This window comes from Schistocerca americana, chromosome 7 (genome assembly GCF_021461395.2).
Source record: "Schistocerca americana isolate TAMUIC-IGC-003095 chromosome 7, iqSchAmer2.1, whole genome shotgun sequence".
NCBI lineage: Eukaryota > Metazoa > Arthropoda > Insecta > Orthoptera > Acrididae > Schistocerca > Schistocerca americana.
In genome coordinates this window covers 132,736,400-132,758,392 of record NC_060125.1, presented here as the reverse complement: position 1 = coordinate 132,758,392, position 21,993 = coordinate 132,736,400, and the positions used below count along the sequence as shown (strand labels likewise).

At 39.9% G+C, this 21,993-nt stretch overlaps 1 protein-coding gene across 1 annotated transcript in view; it reads right to left on the bottom strand.

The window, feature by feature from the left end:
- The window catches only part of LOC124622788 (1-phosphatidylinositol 4,5-bisphosphate phosphodiesterase-like), a 493,523-nt gene that overhangs the window by 108,401 nt on the left and 363,129 nt on the right, over positions 1 to 21,993 (bottom strand). Inside the window, exons 15-16 of the mRNA XM_047148581.1 lie at positions 21,206 to 21,370; positions 3,075 to 3,279 (exon numbers count right to left, since the gene is read on the bottom strand). Coding sequence (XP_047004537.1) covers positions 3,075 to 3,279; positions 21,206 to 21,370 — 370 coding nt within the window. The remainder of the gene's footprint in view (positions 1 to 3,074; positions 3,280 to 21,205; positions 21,371 to 21,993) is intronic.

The following is a 21,993-nucleotide window of genomic DNA, read 5'->3' as shown; positions in this document are numbered from 1 at the left end:
ATTTACATACAGGGTGTTTCAAAAATGACTGGTATATTTGAAACGGCAATAAAAACTAAACGAGCAGCGATAGAAATACACCGTTTGTTGCAATATGCTTGGGACAACAGTACATTTTCAGGCGGACAAACTTTTGAAATTACAGTAGTTACAATTTTCAACAACAGATGGCGCTGCAAGTGATGTGAAAGATATAGAAGACAACGCAGTCTGTGGGTGCGCCATTCTGTACGTCGTCTTTCTGCTGTAAGCATGTGCTGTTCACAACGTGCAAGTGTGCTGTAGACAACATGGTTTATTCCTTAGAACAGAGGATTTTTCTGGTGTTGGAATTCCACCGCCTAGAACACAGTGTTGTTGCAACAAGACGAAGTTTTCAACAGAGGTTTAATGTAACCAAAGGACCGAAAAGCGATACAATAAAGGATCTGTTTGAAAAATTTCAACGGACTGGGAACGTGACGGATGAATGTGCTGGAAAGGTAGGGCGACCGCGTACGGCAACCACAGAGGGCAACGCGCAGCTAGTGCAGCAGGTGATCCAACAGCGGCCTCGGGTTTCCGTTTGCCGTGTTGCAGCTGCGGTCCAAATGACGCCAACGTCCACGTATCGTCTCATGCGCCAGAGTTTACACCTCTATCCATACAAAATTCAAACGCGGCAACGCCTCAGCGCCGCTACCATTGCTGCACGAGAGACATTCGCTAACGATATAGTGCACAGGATTGATGACGGCAATATGCATGTGGGCAGCATTTGGTTTACTGACGAAGCTTATTTTTACCTGGACGGCTTCGTCAATAAACAGAACTGGCGCATATGGGGAACCGAAAAGCCCCATGTTGCAGTCCCATCGTCCCTGCATCCTCAAAAAGTACTGGTCTGGGCCGCCATTTCTTCCAAAGGAATCATTGGCCCATTTTTCAGATCCGAAACGATTACTGCATCACGCTATCTGGACATTCTTCGTGAATTTGTGGCGGTACAAACTGCCTTAGACGACACTGCAAACACCTCGTGGTTTATGCAAGATGGTGCCCGGCCACATCGCACGGCCGACGTCTTTAATTTCCTGAATGAATATTTCGATGATCGTGTGATTGCTTTGGGCTATCCGAAACATACAGGAGGCGGCGTGGTTTGGCCTCCCTATTCACCAGACATGAACCCATGTGACTTCTTTCTGTGGGGACACTTGAAAGACCAGGTGTACCGCCAGAATCGAGAAACAATTGAACAGCTGAAGCAGTACATCTCATCTGCCTGTGAAGCCATTCCGCCAGACACGTTGTCAAAGGTTTCGGGTAATTTCATTCAGAGACTACGCCATATTATTGCTACGCATGGTGGATATGTGGAAAATATCGTACTATAGAGTTTCCCAGACCGCAGCGCCATCTGTTGTTGAAAATTGTAACTACTGTAATTTCGAAAGTTTGTCTGCCTGAAAATGTACTGTTGTCCCAAGCATATTGCAACAAACGGTGTATTTCTATCGCTGCTCGTTTAGTTTTTATTGCCGTTTCAAATATACCGGTCATTTTTGAAACACCCTGTATATACACTTTATCAATTATCCTTCTGTGATTCAGGTTTACACATATGGGTTCTCTTATAAAAATTATCCCCAGCATTACTAATGTTTACTGGAAGTAAGAACTATCTCTTATTTGTGAGTGCATGACAGGTCTTGTGGTGAGTAGCTCCCATGAACCAATCCAGAAAAGCCTGAAATGAGAGCACTGCTCAGCAAACTTTATAAAAACTTTCTTTGAAAGCATTCTAAAGAAACTGAAGTTATTAATTAATTAAAACATTTATATACAAGCACTGAAATAGAACTCCAGATTTGTGGTCTATGATACAGACACTTCATAGAGACTCATGCCAAGAGTGGATAAGCATTGTCCTGCTGAAGAATGACATACAATAGTGCTTTATGGGAGGTAACACACAAGGATGCAGAAGATTAGTGATGTAGCATTCTGCTCTCCTAGAGCTCCTTCAATCACTACCAGCCATGACCTGAAATCATACCCAATAGCTGTCCTCACCAAGATGCAAGGTTAGAATAACATCACTGTGCCTCTCCAAAACATGTAAAGAATGGGACTTCTCCCCATCTTGCTACCATACTCACCAACGATGGTCATCTGGAGCAATGCAGAACCACAATTTACTGTCGGGCATAATGTGACAACATTCATCAACAGACTATGCTTCCCAGTCACAGTACTACTCCAAATGCAGCCATTGTGCTGGGGCATTAATGGCAGTGTACACATGGGCGGTATTTAACTCCCTAGTCTGGCTGCTGCTCATCTCCAACCAATTGTGCAGGATAAGCACAACACAGAATGTTGCAGGGCATCCATTACTTGTTCCTAGATGGCAGGTGGAGATGTGGAGGGATTAGGACATGCTTGATGCATGATATGGCGACTCTTATGGTGGTAAGAAGTGGACGAACAGACCTTGACAATCAGTATGCCTCCTCTCATGTTCCCATGCAGTCCAATATCAGGTCACAGTCATATCTAAATGCCCCACAAACCCGGATATAGCAAAATTTGGTCATCTGAGCAAATGGAGACCCACAATGTGGCCCTTATAACTCTGCCAGTTGCTAATAATGCCATCTCACAAGAGTACATGACACCTCTGTATGCTACACAGTGCTCACTCAGCATATGACCCTGTTTCTGTCCCTTATTAAACCAACGAGCCTGGTAACAGTATTAGACATAAACAACACTAGGCAAGTAATCAGCAGCATGAAGGGGACAACAGTTTCAGATTATTTGATTCTAACAAGTAGTATAGCGGCAGCACATACAACACATGTTGAAGTGAAGCAATACATTTTTGTTTTGTGATAAATGATAGCAAATAAACATCATGCAAAGTTTTTGTTTATTTTCCTGCTATTTCAAATAAACTTAGCTATATGGAGCTGCGAGTTTGCAACCCTGGACAAAACAAATCAAGAAAGTGTTACTACATACAATCTACTGATGACGCTCACTTTATTCCAATGCCAAAATAATGAAACATATCTAGATATCTACTGTACCTTCAAAGTGCTCAGGCACATATATTTTGAGTTCTATGTAGCAGAACAGCATCGACAGTGACATGGGGAAGTTGGCCTCTGTCCGGAGGGAGATGTGCCGGTAGCCAGCCTGCAGCCCATCCAGAGGCAAAATGCGCTGCCCCAGAAGCTTCCCTTTCTCACTGTACACAGCAAACCTCAACATCGCAAGCTCAGGCAGCACAACCTGTAGAGTGTCTTGTGAGTAAATTCTGATGTTACATAAAAATGTGTGTTAAATAACTACATGTAAATGATACAACTCATCCTTACCCTTTGAATGAGCTGCAGCATAATGAGCTACATTTTTGGTTAAACATAATCACACTAGATAAAAAATTAGTTACCCCAGGAGACATCATAGTTATAACTTTTAACACACCTCTAAGCTTGATAATGTCCTTAATTCAGGGAGAAAGAGTGTGCAAAAGGTTCTTCAAGTATGTTGTACCCAGTTGAAACTACTCATCGAAAATTGATTCCCTTAGAGCTATAACAATGCAAGTATGTTGACAGCTATGTTTTACCTGCAGTTCAAATGGTCCCAAACATTTTACACCGTATCAAGGTTAGTAATTTAATAGGTCAATTGAGAAATGATAGGGTTTCCGAGTGCTCATCAAACCAGAAATGTAAGCATACAGTCCTGTTATGATAGTTCTTATCATTTTGGGAGATAGGAGTGTCCAGTGTATACTCACCATGAAGGTGTAGTAGAAATGGGAAGACTTTTGTCACTGAGAATGTTCCAATAAACATCCTGATAGATATTCACAGTAACCTCAATTAGTGAACCAAGGTTATGAAATGAAAAACACCACATAACCACTTCTGGCCTGAACTGCACCCACCACACACTGCAGGTTAAGCACCTCACTGGGCTATGCACTCAGTGCCTCACAACATCTGATAAGAGGCAAAATCACAGCTCTTTGGGACCATACTGCATGCCTCCAGTCAGCTACTGAAGAGTTTCTGTGTTGTTTGACCAACAGAATATGTGCTGCTTTATGTGCTGCTGTGAGCAATGGGCTTTTGCTACGTACCCAATTCAAAATGTTCACTGGATGTATTTCCTTTCACAATATTTACTCAGAAACTTCTTGAAATTGACCTGCAGTTCCTCACAGTGGCAATTCCTGTCGGATATGAAACAGATTGTCATTGAAAAGGCATGAACTTTTCTCCTGTCCTTAAGATATTTTTGCAACCAGTATTCTTATGCCAAGTTGCATGGCCTTCCTTGCAGACAGGTCGTCAGTTTACCTTTATACAGCAACAAATTGGGCAACTGCATTCAAGGTGTGACCATGGGCATCTCTACGACCAAGTGAATTTGTGAGTTGTGAAATGATAAGCATATTAAAACAAACAAACATCTTCAGTGTGATTCATTCCCAACATGCTGTGCAACCAACAATCTGTTTCCATACCGCAAAAGTTAAAAGGAAGGAAGATTAGTGTTTAATATCCCATCAAGAACGAGGTCATTACAGACAGAGCATAAGCTCAGATAAAGGAAGGATAGGGGAAGAAATCAATCATACCCTTTCAAAGAAAACATCCAAGCATTTGCCTTGCCAAGAAATCACAGAAAATGTAAATAAGAATGGCTGGATAGAAATCTGAACCACAGTCCTCCTGGATGCGAGTCCAGATGTCAAATGTAAGATGAATGTTTCTCAGCATGGTTAGGGGAATTTAATTTGATGTACAACTGAAGTTCCATTTTGTCCAATAGATTCAGAGTCATTGTAACTGGTGCTTTTGGCAGACGAGTCTTGCAAATCCATATAACTGTAATTTTATGTAGGTACACAAAAGGTTCAATCCTTAACACTGTTGCTTTGTCCCCAAAATTTCTGTAAACATCTGAATTCATTTTCCCATTGATAAAGGTGTGAACATGCTGGATAACTAAATGTTAAACTTGGAGAAGTCAGTCTTGAAAATGTAAAGCAGTTTTGTTACCCCAAAAGCAGGATAGACAAAGAAGGAAGATGAAAGGATGGCACTGTGGAAAGGTTTGTAAGAGGTAAAAAGTGCTTTCCTCAAAAAGAAATAGCTGCAAATATTCAAAAATAGAAAGCTAAAGTCTACAAAAAGACTCACTATAAGGTGTGTTTGCAGCACAGGCATGTATGGAAGGGAAACAAGGACAACGCAAAACACAAAAATGTAACAATTAAAAGTATTTGAAATGGGGCATTATAGAGGCTGTTGAGCATCAGTTTGGCAGATTGAGTAAGGAGAAAAAGGTGTCCCACAATCAGCCAACAAGAAAAAATTCCTAATAAAGAATTCAGTGAATCAAAGAGACTGCATATTAAGATGCATACCTGAAGGAATGGTGGAAGGAAAGAACTGCACAGGCAGGCCTAAAGATGAGTATAGTGGGTCCCTGCCAATAATTATTGTGATGCATTTTCTGAGGTGGTCTGGCAAGTATATGCATATTTTGCTTCCACCATGTAAAGATGGAATCAGCCAAGAAAACATCATTGATTGGATTTTGTGTGATACACAGCACTAACAGAAAGATTCAATTTGTTTCTCATTGCAAATAAAATGTTTGTAAAGTGGAATTTTATGTGCAGTCAGTAATGTTATAACATACTAGCCTAGTGTGATACTCAGTTTAACACTATGTATTAACAGGCCGAAGACATCGACATCTTCACCTATATTCTACAAACAACTGTTCAGCACTTTGCTAACAGACACAGAACATTACAGTCCAGCACCTGAGGTGATAATAGTAGGGAAAAGAAGACATGGTGAACAAATATTTACATATCTTATGACAGTTTTTGTCTCCACAATACTAATTCAGCCTGATACAGTTATCACTTTCAAGAAATTTTTGTGGAGCAAACAACCAATAAGTGCTTTGCAGAGGGTACTTCACATTGTATCATGTGTTAGGGTTTCTTCCTATTACATTCACACATGGAGCATGGGAATAATTATTCCTTAAAACCTTTGTGAATGTTGTAATTAGCCCAATTTCATCTTTTTGGTCCCTCCAAGAGTTATTGCCCATTCCTGAATTCCTTAGTTAATACTGTTCCTTGAAACATTGTAAAGAGGTTTTTGTCGAAAAGTTGGCATATGTCTTCAACTTCTACCCAGTTCTGGTTTTTCAGCATCACTGCCATGGTCTCCCAAGAGTTAGATAAACATGAGAGCATTTTCAATGGCCTTCTTTGCATTTGTTTAGTGTCTGTCCAACGCCCTAGCTGGTATGGGTTCCATACACTTGAGCAATATTCTACGATGTGTCACACAAGTGTTTTGTAAGAAATCTCATTTGCAGATATTGAATTTTCTCAGTCTGCCACCAATAAACCAAAATCTGTCACTTGTTTTTCTTATGACTGAATCTATGTGATCCCCACAAACAGTTACATGCAGGTGTTGCATCAGTCAACAGAATTCAATTGTGACTTACCGATAATGCAGTCATAGGGTACTTTGTTTATTTAGTGAAGTACACAGTTTTAAATTTATGAACTATTGCCATCCTTCCACCACTTTGAATTTTTATCAAGATTTGACTGAATATTTGTGAAGCTTTTCTTTCCAGATGGTACTGCTCCATCAGCAAAAAATTCTGAGGTTACATTGTCTGCCAGCTGATTTGCATGCAACAAAGATATCACTACACTTCTCTGGGGAATGCCTCAAGTTACTTCTACATCTTTTGATGACTCTCCACTCAAGGTAGCATGCTGCACCCTCGCTACCAAGAAATATTCATTCCAATCACATGAGTGAGGTTGTTCAGTTGTCAGCACACTGTACTCCCTTTCGAGAGGATTATGCTTCAAATCTGTGTCGGCCCATCCAGATTTAGATTTTTCTGTAGTTTCCCTACATTGCTCCAGGCAAATGCCAGGATGGTTCCTTTGAAATGGCATGGCTGATTTCCTTCCCCATCCATGAAATAATCTGAGCTTGTGCTCCATCTCTAATGACCTCAATGTCAATGGGATATTAAATACTAATCTTCCTTTTTTTCTTCTATCCAATCACAAATTTTATTTTATGTCAATTACAACAGTACGTTTGTTGATAAGTATCAATGTGGTAGTGAGCCAAATGCTTTTCTCTCAAGTCAAGAAATACTGCATCTACCTCACTGTTGTGATCCATGACTTTCAGGATGTAATGTGAAAAATATGTGAGTTGGGTTTCCCATAACCAATATTTGTGGAATAAATGCTGGTTGGTAGGAAGAGATTATTCCATTTGAGATAATCAGGACTCCAGTAACAACTTAGCAGCACTGCTGCTTGGCAGTACTTACAGCAGATACATGGAATACTAAAGGTCAGCACATGAAGTGGTGAAAGTAGGGCAAAGAAGACATAATGAACAAACATTTATATATCTGTGGCCTCTTTTGTTGTTATCTACTGACTGAGAAAACCCATGTTCCCACAATAATAAATCAGCCAGGTATAATTATCACTTTCAAGACATTTTTGAGGGACAGCTTGAAAATGAGTAGCGTACTTGGCAGCATTAGTATTGTTGTTAGATGGGTGCACCACTCAATAACTATGAAGCGTGTTGATAATGCATGCACCGCTAACCTGTGATCTTGTTCAGAGCGCGCACTGTCAATTATAGTTCGCTGTCCTGGTGCGGGTGGCGCTCTGGTGGCAATTTGCTATGACGTCGCTGGTGTGTGTTTGTGGTGGCCGGCGGAAAGCGAGAGGATAGTTGGTTTTCCGGGGACTGCACGGAACGTGAAGTTCGCTCTGCCTGACCTGCTAGTGACTAGCGCTAAGGTTGTTGTGCCTCGCAGTATGAGCAAAGTGGTCTGGGGTGGAGGCGGCTCAGGCAGAGTGAACTTCACGTTCTGTGCAGTCCCCAGAAAACCAACTACCCTCTCGCTTTCCGCCAGCCACTGCAAACACACGCCAGCGACGTCATAGCAAATCATCACCGGAGCACCACCCGCACCAGGACAGTGAACTATAATCAATTACAGAGCGCGCTCTGAACAAGATCACAGGTTAGCGGCACGCGCCATATCAGGTGTTATGAGATGGGTAAGCATTTGTTCATCACGTCCTCTACCCCCTACTTTTCTTATCTTGTGTGCTGACCCATGTCACATTGTCTGCAATATATACCACCACACAGCAGCACTACATAGTCACTACATAGCTCTGATTACTCTTTTTGTTTCTATTAATGCATATTGTTACACCAAACGTTGCTCTACACTAATTTGGGATTACTTTATTGTACGAACAATAAAACATTACTTTTTTAAAAAACTGTGTATTCATCTACATAGTGCAGAAATGAAAACACAAATATCTGCCAAAACATAAGAGAAACACCTCACACATGGTATATGCAGTTCATTGATGATGTTTGATGCAGCATAGTCGGCTGTTTGATGCAGCTGGCAATTGACAGAAATGCATCAAATCAGCCTTAGGGTTGATAAACAAAACAACAACATACCTTGTCAAAACCAGGAAAATCAGCTCTAGTCATCACACTACCCCTGGTGAACTTCACTCTTGCCACAACTCACTAGGCCAAACACTATCTACCAGTTGACAACCCACAGTAACCACGCCCAGCAACTAGGTGTAGTGCAAGCAGGACTCATGAACCATCCACACAGTTTCAGCGGCTAAGGTCCCAGATTTGAGTCTCAACATCTATACACAGTTTTAATCTGACAGGAAGTTTCAAATCAGTGAACACTCCACTGTAATGTGAAAATTTATTTAGGGAACAATCCCTACAAATTTTCACAAACTAATATAAAATTAGTGAGCTATGCTTATAGTATAACCCCTTACATATCCATCCCATACTGACCACTGACCACGTAGAGAAGATTTGACTAATTACAGCAAACACACATGCTTTCAAGCAGACATTTCTTCTACAGTCCATACAAAAATAGAAGAAATGCTGATAAATAGTACACTGAAAAATAGCCTTGCCATGCACTCTTCTTAATTTAGTAAGCATCTCAGACAGAGATCAGCTGTATTAATTTGTGCTCATTTTCAAGGAAAGGAGAAGAAAGGCTAGGTGTTCTGTAATGACAATAAAGAAGTCATAAGAGGCAGACCAGTAAGTGAGATAGAAAGAGAATGGGGAAGGTTACTGGCCATATCCCAGTATTCCTCTTAACTGATTCAGGGGACACTGAAAACTGCTATGTGGATAGCCAAGCAGGGATTTGAACCCCATATCTTCAGAATGCACATCCAATGCCTTAACCATTGCCCCAACTCAGTCAGCCTCATTTCTAAGCCAACCTAGTACTTCCCTGGACTGAAACTGTCCAGAACTGATAAAAGTTGCTACCATAGTATTGAGCTCCTTGTGTCAAATTATCAATAAATGATACATACTGGAGAATCCATAACTGTAGCATTTTTTGGTGACTGGTGTTTTTATTTCCTTTTTCCAACATTAAAATGATAGCTTCACATTGTAATGGAGCACCCTCCTATAACATTATCTTTTTTTTATATAGAAATATTTGATACCATTTATACTATCAATTCTTGTATAGGTGAACATTATCTCAGTTAACTAAAAGAATTTCATATGATTCTGTATATGATGTATTATATTTCAGGCTAAAATGTATAAAAAGAAATTAATGTGTTACAACCAATATGTACTAACAGTTAAAATTACTCTTCTTTTTAAAATATTTGGAATTAGGACATATCTGGCATACTTGAAAGTCATATTATTAATTGCACAATCTGACGATAATTATAAAATTTATTTCTTGAATTATTTACAAAATAATGATATAGTTTAGCGAAGATCCTTCTTTTGTCAAGAAAGTTTGTAAACTCTTTGGCTCTGTAAACTCTCTGGAATATTGTGAGTACCGCAGAATGTAGGGAGTAGTGCGCATGCCTCTGATGGAATCAGATGTGTTTTTGATTGTGTCACTAATAATGTAATTTGTGGTGTGATAGAAGTGGAAATTGTAAAGACGGTGTGATATTGAAAATTGTGACAAAGAATAAAATTCAAGAATAATACAGGCAAATCTTCATCAGTTATTTAGTCATCAGGAAACCACATAGTTATAACAAAAATTAAAGCCTCAAGAATGTAACCCTAGACGCAAGAATTGGAGCCAACAAAAAGAAGAGAAAGTGAAGATAAGTAAAAAGTTTTTCTTTTGTATGTCTTATGCCTCTTGAAGCTTTTGAAAACAATGAAGAGACTAAGAGAAATTTAATGGTGATGTGTGGGAGGACAATATTACAACATACAGCCCAGTAAATATTAGAAGGAATTTTGCTGAGTGTGGAGAGCAGTGTCAACAAATGGCATCAGAGGTGAAGATGTTGTACGAGCTAGAAAATTTAGTTCAACTAGCTCTGATACTTTAGACTCTGGAGTGAATGTGTATTTAGTGCTTGCATCAAGTTGTGATATAATTCTACTGAATTATCTGCTCTTGTTTTTAATCAAAGATTGATTGAATTGGAACACTGTAGGAAAATGAAAGAAACTGGAGTCAATATGCAGGCTAACAAACAGTGGTTGTTTCTCAGACAACATCAATGAACAGAATTAGAAAGATAGCAAATAATAGTGGTACCATAAAGATTCAATGGCACACATCATTATGTTGTAAATGAGCTTACTCTCTGTCCACAACAGAGCTGCACATATGTCAAGACATTATTTCTTTTTTTAATTGTGTACTTATTCTATACAAGGAGCACATCTTTCCAATACAAACAACATATTAAGACACCCTGGCAAATCTGAACACTCATTTAAAATGACTGTTACCTTTTCTCTCTTCCGACTCCCCCTACTATGCTTAACTTGTGCACATTAGTTTAAGTGTACTGGGATGGCTGTATTTGAAGTTACAAACCCTTAAAAAGCATCAAACATTACATTCTTTGATCTAACAACCAAATTTGCTCTGATGGCCCACTTACAATCTAAGAATATTCTTTCTGAATGCATAAAGTGTGGTGTCACCGCCAGACACCACACTTGCTAAGTGGTAGCCTTTAAATTGGCCGCGGTCCGCTAGTATACGTCGGACCCGCGTGTCGCCACTGTCAGTGATTGCAGACCGAGCGCCGCCACACGGCAGGTCTAGAGAGACTTCCTAGCACTCGTCCCAGTTGTACAGCAGACTTTGCCAGAGATGGATCACTGACAAATTCGCTCTCATTTGCCGAGACGATAGTTAGCATAGCCTTCAGCTACGTCATTTGCTACGACCTAGCAAGGCGCCATTACCAGTTTATACTGAGATTGTAATTAATGTATCATCAAGAGTGATGTTCTCCAATTATGGATTAAAGTTAAGTATTCCAGCAACTACGTTCTTTTCTTACTAGACTCAACTACTTTACCTTGTTCCAGACCTCATGCCAGTCTGCGTGAGCTTAAACGTGTGTATTTCGGCCTCCTCTAGCAACACGGTGTTCGCTCTTCTGCCAACACATCATAAAGTTATCGGAACTCATAGTATCGCAGATATAATGGAATGAAAATGAAAACATGAACAACATTAAAACTGCAAGATAGAACCGGTAGCAATAAAAGAAGTTTTACTTATTGTGTGTCTGCAGTGCAGTTACAACACTAGATGATGGAAAATCCAGGATGGAATGCAACAATACGAGAGAAGGAAAGTTGCTACTCACCATATAGTGAAGATGCTGAGACCTAGATGCAAGACCTGTTCCATACATCCTCCTACCACCACCTACTCCAGTCCGATCACTAACATCACCTATCCCATCAAAGGCAGGGCTACCTGTGAAACCAGTCATGTGATTTACAAGCTAAGCTGCAACCTCTGTGCTGCAATCTATGTAGGCATGACAACCAACAAGCTGTTTGTCCGCATGAACGGCCACTGACAAAGTGTAGCCAACAAACAAGTGGACCACCCTGTTGCTGAACAAACTGCCAAACATGATATCCCTCATCTCAATGACTGCTTCACAGCCTGTGCCATAAGGATCCTTCCTGCCAACACCAGCATTTCTTAATTGCGCAGATGGGAACTTTCCCTGCAATACATCCTACGTTCCCATAACCCTCCTAGCCTCAACCTTCATTAGTCACTGTCCTCACCCATCCACCTTCCTCCCTGTTCCCATTCCAGCACTACACAGCCATCATTTCAGCACCACACCCAGTCTGTTAATTCCTTTTCATTTCTTTTATTTCTCTCCTTTCTGCTACTTACGCCCTTCCCCCTCTGCACCTTCTCTCCAACCCTCCATCTAAACTGCATCGCCACTCCCATCATGCACTGGTGCTGTTGTTAGCAGTGTGGTTTAGCTCTCTGAGACTGCAGGTGCGTGTGCAAGTTGTGTGTGTGTGTGTGTGTGTTTGTATGTGTGTGTACTGCTGACAAAGGCCTTAATGGCCAAAAGCTTTGATTGTATGAATCTTTTTATGCGCCTATCACAACTCAGCATCTCCGCTATATGGTGAGTTACAATACTAGATGATTATACTTGTACTTCATTTGGCAGGATATAGAGTATGATGACCGGACATCCCATTTTTAATGGGAGTTGTCCTTTTTGTCCATTGTGTGTGCCAAAAAACTTTTAATGGGATCTCAAATGCCCCATTTTTTGTAGGCCCAAACTTGTCAATAATTTTAACTTTTTCATTTAGTTTTCTTTGGGTTTAATTTGCTTTATACATCAGCTTTGTCTCACATGTGTTTCATACTTTCTTACTGAGAGTCAAGTGCACCTCAAATGTTCCAGGGAGTGCAATTACTAACTCCTCTTTCTTAGCATATCCAAATAAAGTTGAGATCCACTGTATTACTTCCAAGGAATCTCATCAGCCATTTATAATCAAGAAGGTAGTGTCTAATAAATCACACCGACATATCATCAAACCTAACAAACAATTCCTAGAACCAGAAGTTTATTTTCATAATTTACAAGAGCTAAAAAATAAACTAAATGAGTTAGAAATTTTAATTATAAGTGGAAATGATCTGTTAGATGTGCAGATATGGCGTATTAATGAATATTTCATGAGGTCTTTCAATATAGAAAGTGCTGTACTACCACAATTCAAACTTGTGAGTCACTTATCAAGAAAACTGTCAGAGGTGGTGCAAGCTGCATACCTGTGACAGACATTACTGCCACACCATTAGACACATGCAGTTTCCGTAGTTTTGAAAAAGAATTAGAACTGTCAGGTGTAAAGCTTACAGATCTGAATATCTATACAATAACTGCTTACAAATCACCCTATGGCAACATGAGCACTTTATACAAAAATCTAGCATTAGTAATAGAAAAAAATAAGTAACACAAAATCTTACAGTCTCTTATTTATGACGCTCAAACTGTTGACAGCAAAGAAGCAATCTTAGACATTTCCTGGCTATTATCTTAACTGTCACTTTCCCTTACAAACAAAAAGTGTAAACAGGGACAGAACACCCTCCAACTGGATCACTCCCAGGACTCATCAGATCATATCAGAGTAATAAAGTATTTGTCTCTGTTAGCAAAACTGAATTGGGCAGTAGTGAAGAATTTAGGAAGTACGTTACTTCTTATAAAAAGGTATTTAGGAATGTAGCTAGTACACCCAAAAAGCTACAAATGATAACCTCCTCAAGCAATCATAAAATAAAAGCAAATGCATGTGGCAAATCATTAATAGGAACACTGGTAGACGAAAACAACATACAAGTAACATTAATCTAAAAGTTTGGCTTCCAAGGAAAGAAAACTACTGCTGATACAACACAAGAATTATTAGCTCCTTGTCTGAAGCTTGTGACAAAAAACTTCCAGACACAGGTATTTTACTAACTTCAAAAGGACATTTCACATGGTTAATCACAGCATATTGCTGCAAAAGATGTATTTCTATGCAATAATAGTAACCACAGGCCACTGGTTTTAAAGCTGTCTGAAAGATCGACATCAGTATGTTGAAGTAAATGAAAGCAAGCCCTCAGGAACAGCCACCACCACAAATACTTCCACATAAGCCATAAATCAAGGCATTCCTCAAGGCAGTCTTAGGCCCCTTGTTGTTTTTACATTACACAAAAGATCTTCCACATAGCCCATCAGACACCAAAACCTTTCTGTTTGACAATGACGCCACTATTCTCATATCTGCTACAGAAGAGACTCTCCAGTTTGCTGTAGATATAACCACAGATCAATTAAACTCATTGCTTAAAGATAAGCCAATACATACTAGAAATATTACATGTCACTAAGATAAGCATTAACAAACTTGACAGAACTATGGGATTGCCACTATCGTGGCACAAGATCAAAAACTTCTTTACAACGAATTCCCCACTCAACAAACTTGTACAGTAATGGTGTTAAATGTACAAGAATAAAATTATACACTCACCAAGCAACATCAATAAAAGAAATTCAGAAATAAATTTAAAATGAAACACTATTTTTACACCACTTGGGAATTTTTGTACTCTGACTTGTCCAAATAAACAAAAGTATATTAAAACTTTCATCATTTCAGCCATTTTCATGTACATCTTATGCTATCCGTAGAAATAAAAGTAAAAAATGCTACTGATTGAGTATATAAGTCATCTCCCCTGCTCATGCAGCACATAAGAAAATAAGATAGTAAACTACAGGGTGTTTCAAAAATGACCGGTATATTTGAAACGACAATAAAAACTAAACGAGCAGCGATAGAAATACACCGTTTGTTGCAATATGCTTGGGACAACAGTACATTTTCAGGCGGACAAACTTTCGAAATTACAGTAGTTACAATTTTCAACAACAGATGGCGCTGCAAGTGATGTGAAAGATATAGAAGACAACGCAGTCTGTGGGTGCGCTATTCTGTATGGCGTCTTTCTGCTGTAAGCGTGTGCTGTTCACAACGTGCAAGTGTGCTGTAGACAACATTGTTTATTCCTTAGAACAGAGGATTTTTCTGGTGTTGGACTTCCACCGCCTAGAACACAGTGTTGTTGCAACAAGACGAAGTTTTCAACGGAGGTTTAATGTAACCAAAGGACCGAAAAGCGATACAATAAAGGATCTGTTTGAAAAATTTCAACGGACTGGGAACGTGACGGATGAATGTGCTGGAAAGGTAGGGTGGCCGCGTACGGCAACCACAGAGGGCAACGTGCAGCTAGTGCAGCAGGTGATCCAACAGCGGCCTCAGGTTTCCGTTCGCCGTGTTGCAGCTGCAGTCCAAATGACGCCAACGTCAACGTATCGTCTCATGCGCCAGAGTTTACACCTCTATCCATACAAAATTCAAACGCGGCAACCCCTCAGCGCTGCTACCATTGCTGCACGAGAGACATTTGCTAACGATATAGTGCACAGGATTGATGACGGTGATATGCATGTGGGCAGCATTTGGTTTACTGACGAAGCTTATTTTTACCTGGACGGCTTCGTCAATAATCAGAACTGGCGCATATGGGGAACCGAAAAGCCCCATGTTGCAGTCCCATCGTCCCTGCATCCTCAAAAAGTACTGGTCTGGGCCGCCATTTCTTCCAAAGGAATCATTGGCCCATTTTTCAGATCCGAAACGATTACTGCATCACGCTATCTGGACATTCTTCGTGAATTTGTGGCGGTACAAACTGCCTTAGACGACACTGCGAACACCTCGTGGTTTATGCAAGATGGTGCCCGGCCACATCGCACGGCCGACGTCTTTAATTTCCTGAATGAATATTTCGATGATCGTGTGATTGCTTTGGACTATCCAAAACATACAGGAGGCGGCGTGGATTGGCCTCCGTATTCGCCAGACATGAACCCCTGTGACTTCTTTCTGTGGGGACACTTGAAAGACCAGGTGTACCGCCAGAATCCAGAAACAATTGAACAGCTGAAGCAGTACATCTCATCTGCATGTGAAGCCATTCCGCCAGACATGTTGTCAAAGGTTTCGGGTAATTTCATTCAAAGACTACGCCATATTATTGCTACGCATGGTGGATATGTGGAAAATATCGTACTATAGAGTTTCCCAGACCGCAGCACCATCTGTTGTTGAAAATTGTAACTACTGTAATTTCGAAAGTTTGTCTGCCTGAAAATGTACTGTTGTCCCAAGCATATTGCAACAAACGGTGTATTTCTATCGCTGCTCGTTTAGTTTTTATTGCCGTTTCAAATATACCGGTCATTTTTGAAACACCCTGTATATGAAGTTGTACCTATTAGAACCTGTGTTATATAGCTAAAATGCCACTATCAGTATTATAATGTTGCTGACTGCTGTTTGTAAACAGCCTTTAGTAAAATTTTGTCAACATTCTGTATAATATTCATGTTGTATATATTGTAATATGTATTTTTGTGCTGACTTAGCCCACGTAACGTATATTTTTGTACTGAATTATTCCATACCAATTGTACAAACTAGCATACTTATTTGATCCATGGGACAAATAACAATAAATGAAATAGCTGTCACATTTCAGCTAGTAAGTCTCCTTGGCACTTGATCTATAATGAGACAGGAGAGTGAAAGTACATATTGACAGTAGAGGTATGGAGAGAAAATTTTCCACTATCTTGCGCATGCTGGCAACTCTGGTGTGAGCTTTGTTTTGATCTTTTTTTTTTCTTTTTATGAAGGAAATGATACACAGAAGTAACAAGGTTTTGTGAAAGCTTGTTATAGGCATTAATGTTCAAACACCGTGCTTATCTGTAGTGACAAATACGAATTACCTACACACAGTTAGATCTCATAGATTAGCAGTAGCCAACCCACGACCAAATGTTTTCAGTTGTAAAAAGATTTGGAGAGCATGATTGCCAGGGAAACAGTCAAATGCTCTCTGTATTAATGAAGGTCAGAACAGCACAAGAACATGCATCCTTGTATTACCTTTCTGAAAAATAATGTCATGGTAATCTTGAGGATAGGGCACAGCCACTGGCCTCAACAAATCAGAAACATAACAGCTGAAGTCAAAATTACTGGCTATGTGTACAAGAGAAAATCATGTTGCATACCCAATAGCACCTATTCCATCACTGGGCTCTATGATGACGATGAATGCAATCTCATAACATTCATCCTCATCAGAACCTCAACATATGGATAGATCCATCATGGTGTTGTACAAAGGACTGGAAATCATCTGAAAATACAACACTGTGCCACTACTATGTCCAGTGTTGTTACCGGGTGCACCACTGGTGTACATTTATCATTCAGCAAATAAGCCCATTTCCTAACTCAAGAAAGTGAAATGGCTGTATGATCCTTAATAACAATGCGTCTGTCCTCTCAGGCACCAGTAATATGGGGCCTTCGAGAACCTGAATAGCTTTGAGTATGACCTTCCTGAGCCTATCAATTCGATTTAATAATCACTTAACAGCCATGGGGTCTCAACCAAAATGAAAACAGTATCATATAACAATAAACCACAGTCTCAATAGGCAACTATCATGCTGCTTTCAAATTTTGATGGGTGCTGGTTGACATTTCTCCTTCCTACATGAGGCAGGATATGATCTTCTTACAATGAACCAATACTCAAATGTGATTTATGACTGAGAAACCTGAATCATCATCTTTCTTTATATACAGAATGTTGATGGTGCTACACCTACTTACATTGTGCTGTTGCACTGAAATGATAACCATTTGTAGAATGAAACATCCAGCACACTTTACCAATTTTACATTTGTTGCTTTCTGCCTTCACAGTGGTGCTGCAATTTTAACAGCCACCAGTGTATTATGAGGCTGGAGACAACGCCATTTAGTTCCTGGGTAGGATGCTACTTAGGAGAACACCTTTGCAAAGCTATCCCAGAATATTACTGAAGTGTGTGTGACCCATACCAAACAAGATCAACATGATTATAGAGTGTACACTGAGGTGACAAAAGTCGTGGGCTAGCGACATGAACATATGCAGACGGCAGTAGTATCACATATGTTGTTGATGCCGTCTTCAGTTCAGAGACTGGTTAGATGCAGCTCTCCATGCTACTCTATCCTGTGCAAGCTTCTTCATCTCCTAGTACCTACTGCAACCTACATCCTTCTGAATCTGTTTAATGTATTCATCTCTTGGTCTCCCTCTACGATTTTTACCCTCCACGCAGCCCTCCAATACTAAATTGGTGATCCCTTGATGCTTCAGAACGTGTCCTACGAACCGATCCCTTCTTCTAGCTAAGTTGTGCCACAAATTCCTCTTCTCTCCAATTCTATTCAGTACCTCCTCATTAGTTACATGATCTACCCATGTAATCTACAGCTTTCTTCTGTAGCACCACGTTTCGAAAGCTTCTTTTCTCTTCTTGTCCAAACTATTTATCATCCATGTTTCACTTCCATACATGGCTACACTCCATACAAATACTTTCAGAAATGACTCCCTGACACTTAAATCTATGCTCGATGTTAACAAATTTCTCTTCTTCAGAAACACTTTGCTTGCCATTGCCAGTCTACATTTTATATCTTCTCTACTTTGACCATCATCAGTTGATTTGCTCCCCAAATAGCAAAACTCCTTTACTACTTTTAAGTGTCTCATTTCCCAATCTAATTCCCTCAGCATCACACGACTTAATTCAACTACATTCCATTATCCTCATTTTTCTTTTGTTGATGTTCATCTTATATCCTCCTTCCAAGACACTGTCCATTCCATTCAACTGCTCTTTCAAGTCCTTTGCTGTCTCTGACAGAATTACAATGTCATTATCAAATCTCAAAGTTTTTATTTCTTCCATGGATTTTAATTCCTACACCAAATTTTTCTTTTGTTTCCTTTACTGCTTGCTCAATATATAGATTAACTAACATCGGGGATAGGCTACAACCCTGTCTCACTCCCTTCCCAACCACTGCTTCCCTTTCATGCCCCTCGACTCTTATAACTGCCATCTGGTTTCTGTTCAAATTGTAAATAGCCTTTTGCTCCCTGTATTTGACCCCTGCCACCTTCAGAATTTGAAAGAAAGTATTCCAGTCAACATTGTCAAAAGCTTTCTCTAAGTCTACAAATGCAAGAAATGTAGGTTTGCCTTTCCTAAATCTATCTTCTAAGATAAGTTGTAAGGTCAGTATGGCCTCAGGTGTTCCAACATTTCTACGGAATCCAAACTGATCTTCCCCGACATCGGCTTCTACCAGTTTTTCCATTCGTCTGTAAACAATTCATGTTAGTATTTTGCAGTCATGTCTTGTTAAACTGATAGTCTGGTAATTTTCATGCCTGTCACCACCTGCTTTCTTTGGGTTTGGAATTATTATATAATTCTTGAAGTCAGAGGGTGTTTTACCTGTCTCATACATCTTGCTCACCAGATGGTAGAGTTTTGTCATTGTTATGTCATATATACAAGGTATAAAAGAGCAATGCATTGATGTAGCTGTCATTTGTACTCAGGTGATTCATACGAAAAAGTTTCTATTGTGATTATGGCTGCACAGCAGGAATTAAAAGACTTAGAACATAGAATGTTTGTTAGAGTTAGACACATAGAACATTCAATTTCAGAAACTGTTAGGAAATTAAATATTCTGAGATCCAGAAAGTCAAGAGTGTGCTGGGAATACCAAATTTCAGACATGGGCAATGCAGTGGCCAACAGCCTTTTCATAATGACTGAGAGCAGAGCTTACAGCATATCACTTGCAGTGCATCTCCTGGACTCGTGACCATATCAGTTGGACCATAGATGATTGTAAAACCATGATCTGGTCAGATGAGTCTCAACTTCACTTAGTAAGAACCAATGGTAAGTTCCAAGTGTGGCACGGACCCCATGAAGCCATGGACCCACATTGTCAACAAGGCATTGCGCCAGCTGGTAGTGGCTCCATAATGGCGTGTTGCATGGTCTGTGTTCACATGAAATGGACATGGTCCTCTGAACCAACTGAACCAATTGTTGACTAGAAATGGTTATGTTCAGCTACTTTGAGACCACTTGCGGTCATTCATGGAATTAATGTTCCCAATCAAAGACAGCATTTTTTATGGATGGCAATGTGCCTTGTCACCAGGCCACACCAGGCCACAATTATTCGTGACTGGTTTGGAGGACATTCGTCAATGTGAGCACCCGACATGAGTCCCATCGAAAATTTATTGAACGTAATTGAGAGGTCAGTTCATGTACAAAATCCTGCATTGGCAACACCTTCTCAATTAAAGATGGCTATAGAGGCAACATGGCTCAGTATTTCTCCAGGGAACTTCCGACGACTTGTTGAACCCATGCCACATCACACTGCTGCACTACACTGGGCAAAAGCAGGTCCAACACAGTATTAACAGGTATCCCACAACTTTTGTCACCTCTCAGTGTATACCAAGAGAGGCATCATGATTGGTTTGTTCACTCCCTGAAAAGTATCACATGGAAGCTGAAAAACCTGAACTGGCAGAAGCTTGAAAATAGACTTAATTAACACTGTGAAAGCCTACTTACAGAGTTTCCATTACCAGTACCAAGTGAAGAATATTGGAATACAATACAGCCCCCTACAATTGCTTTCACTGGGGCTACTAAGACAAGATTAGACTAATTACAGCAGACATAGAGCCATTTAAGCAGTCATTCGACCTGTGCTCCAAACACAAATGGAAAGGGACAAAACTTTAATATGTGGTACAAAGGGATGTATCTTCTGCCATGCACCTCACAACGATTTGCAGAATATGCTTGTAGATATAGAAATGGAAAATTGTCAAAAAATCCTTCTAATTATATCCATAAATTGGAAATACATTGTGATTAAATTGATCATTTTCAAATTTAATATTCATTGTGTTCTTAATGATTACTGTTTCAGGTAGGTAGAAGACTCTTTCATTAGATTTTGTCATGAACTGTAATGTAGCTTTCTGTTAAGAAATTCATTTCTTGAACATCATTTTCCTTTGCCTTTCTCTGCTGTTCTTGTTTCAATATGGAGTGATATTTCATCTGTGAACGTATCAAATAATTGCTACAACACTGAAATTTCCAAGGGCTTCTTGAATTTTATGCTATTATTTGGATTCACAACAATGAAATAATGCAATTTATCAGGCATGGCAGCCACATATTTTAAAAGGACCTTACCTTTTTGAACAGGAATGGTTCTGCATTGTATACTGGATTCAGGCCATTTCCTGTAACCTTGGACGTTCTGAACTCATCCCTGATTGTATCTGTTGGCAGACCATACATTTCCACTACTACATAAGTAGTAACTTTCTTGTCGGCCAGAAACTGACCAGATATGACCTGTAATGAATGCTACTTAGAATTTAAAGGAATTTCACAAAAGATTACAATATAATAATAATAATAATCAGAAACTGTAAATTTGAGGATAAAATATATAAAAATATTTGATTACAGGTCTTTTATCTTAAGCTTCATAAGCCTAACATTTATTTGCCATTCTTGAAATAAAATTGTCAGTTGTAATTATAGCCAATATGTGTGTTATGTGCAGTTAAACAGTTTGCAGCTATTTTAAAATAAGAAGCAGATCAGTGCAAATACTGATCATCATACAATAGATGCTGAGAGATAAAGAAAGAATAATGTGATAGGCTTTCTGTTTTATTCTTTCAAACTCATGGAAGCAGTAATGGTTACCACACACACACACACACACACACAGAGAGAGAGAGAGGGAGAGAGAGAGAGAGAGAGAGAGAGAGAGAGAGGGGGGGGGGGAGGGTGGAGGGGGGCATGGGAGGGGGAGGAGAGGGAGAGGGAGAGAGAGAGAGAGAGAGAGAGAGAGAGAGAGAGAGAGAGAGAGAGAGCTGAAGTGATAAGGGGGTAAGGGCGGCGGGGGGGGGGGGGGGCAGAGGAAGAGACAAAGGGAGAGGTGGATGTGAGTGTATAAAGAGCGAAGT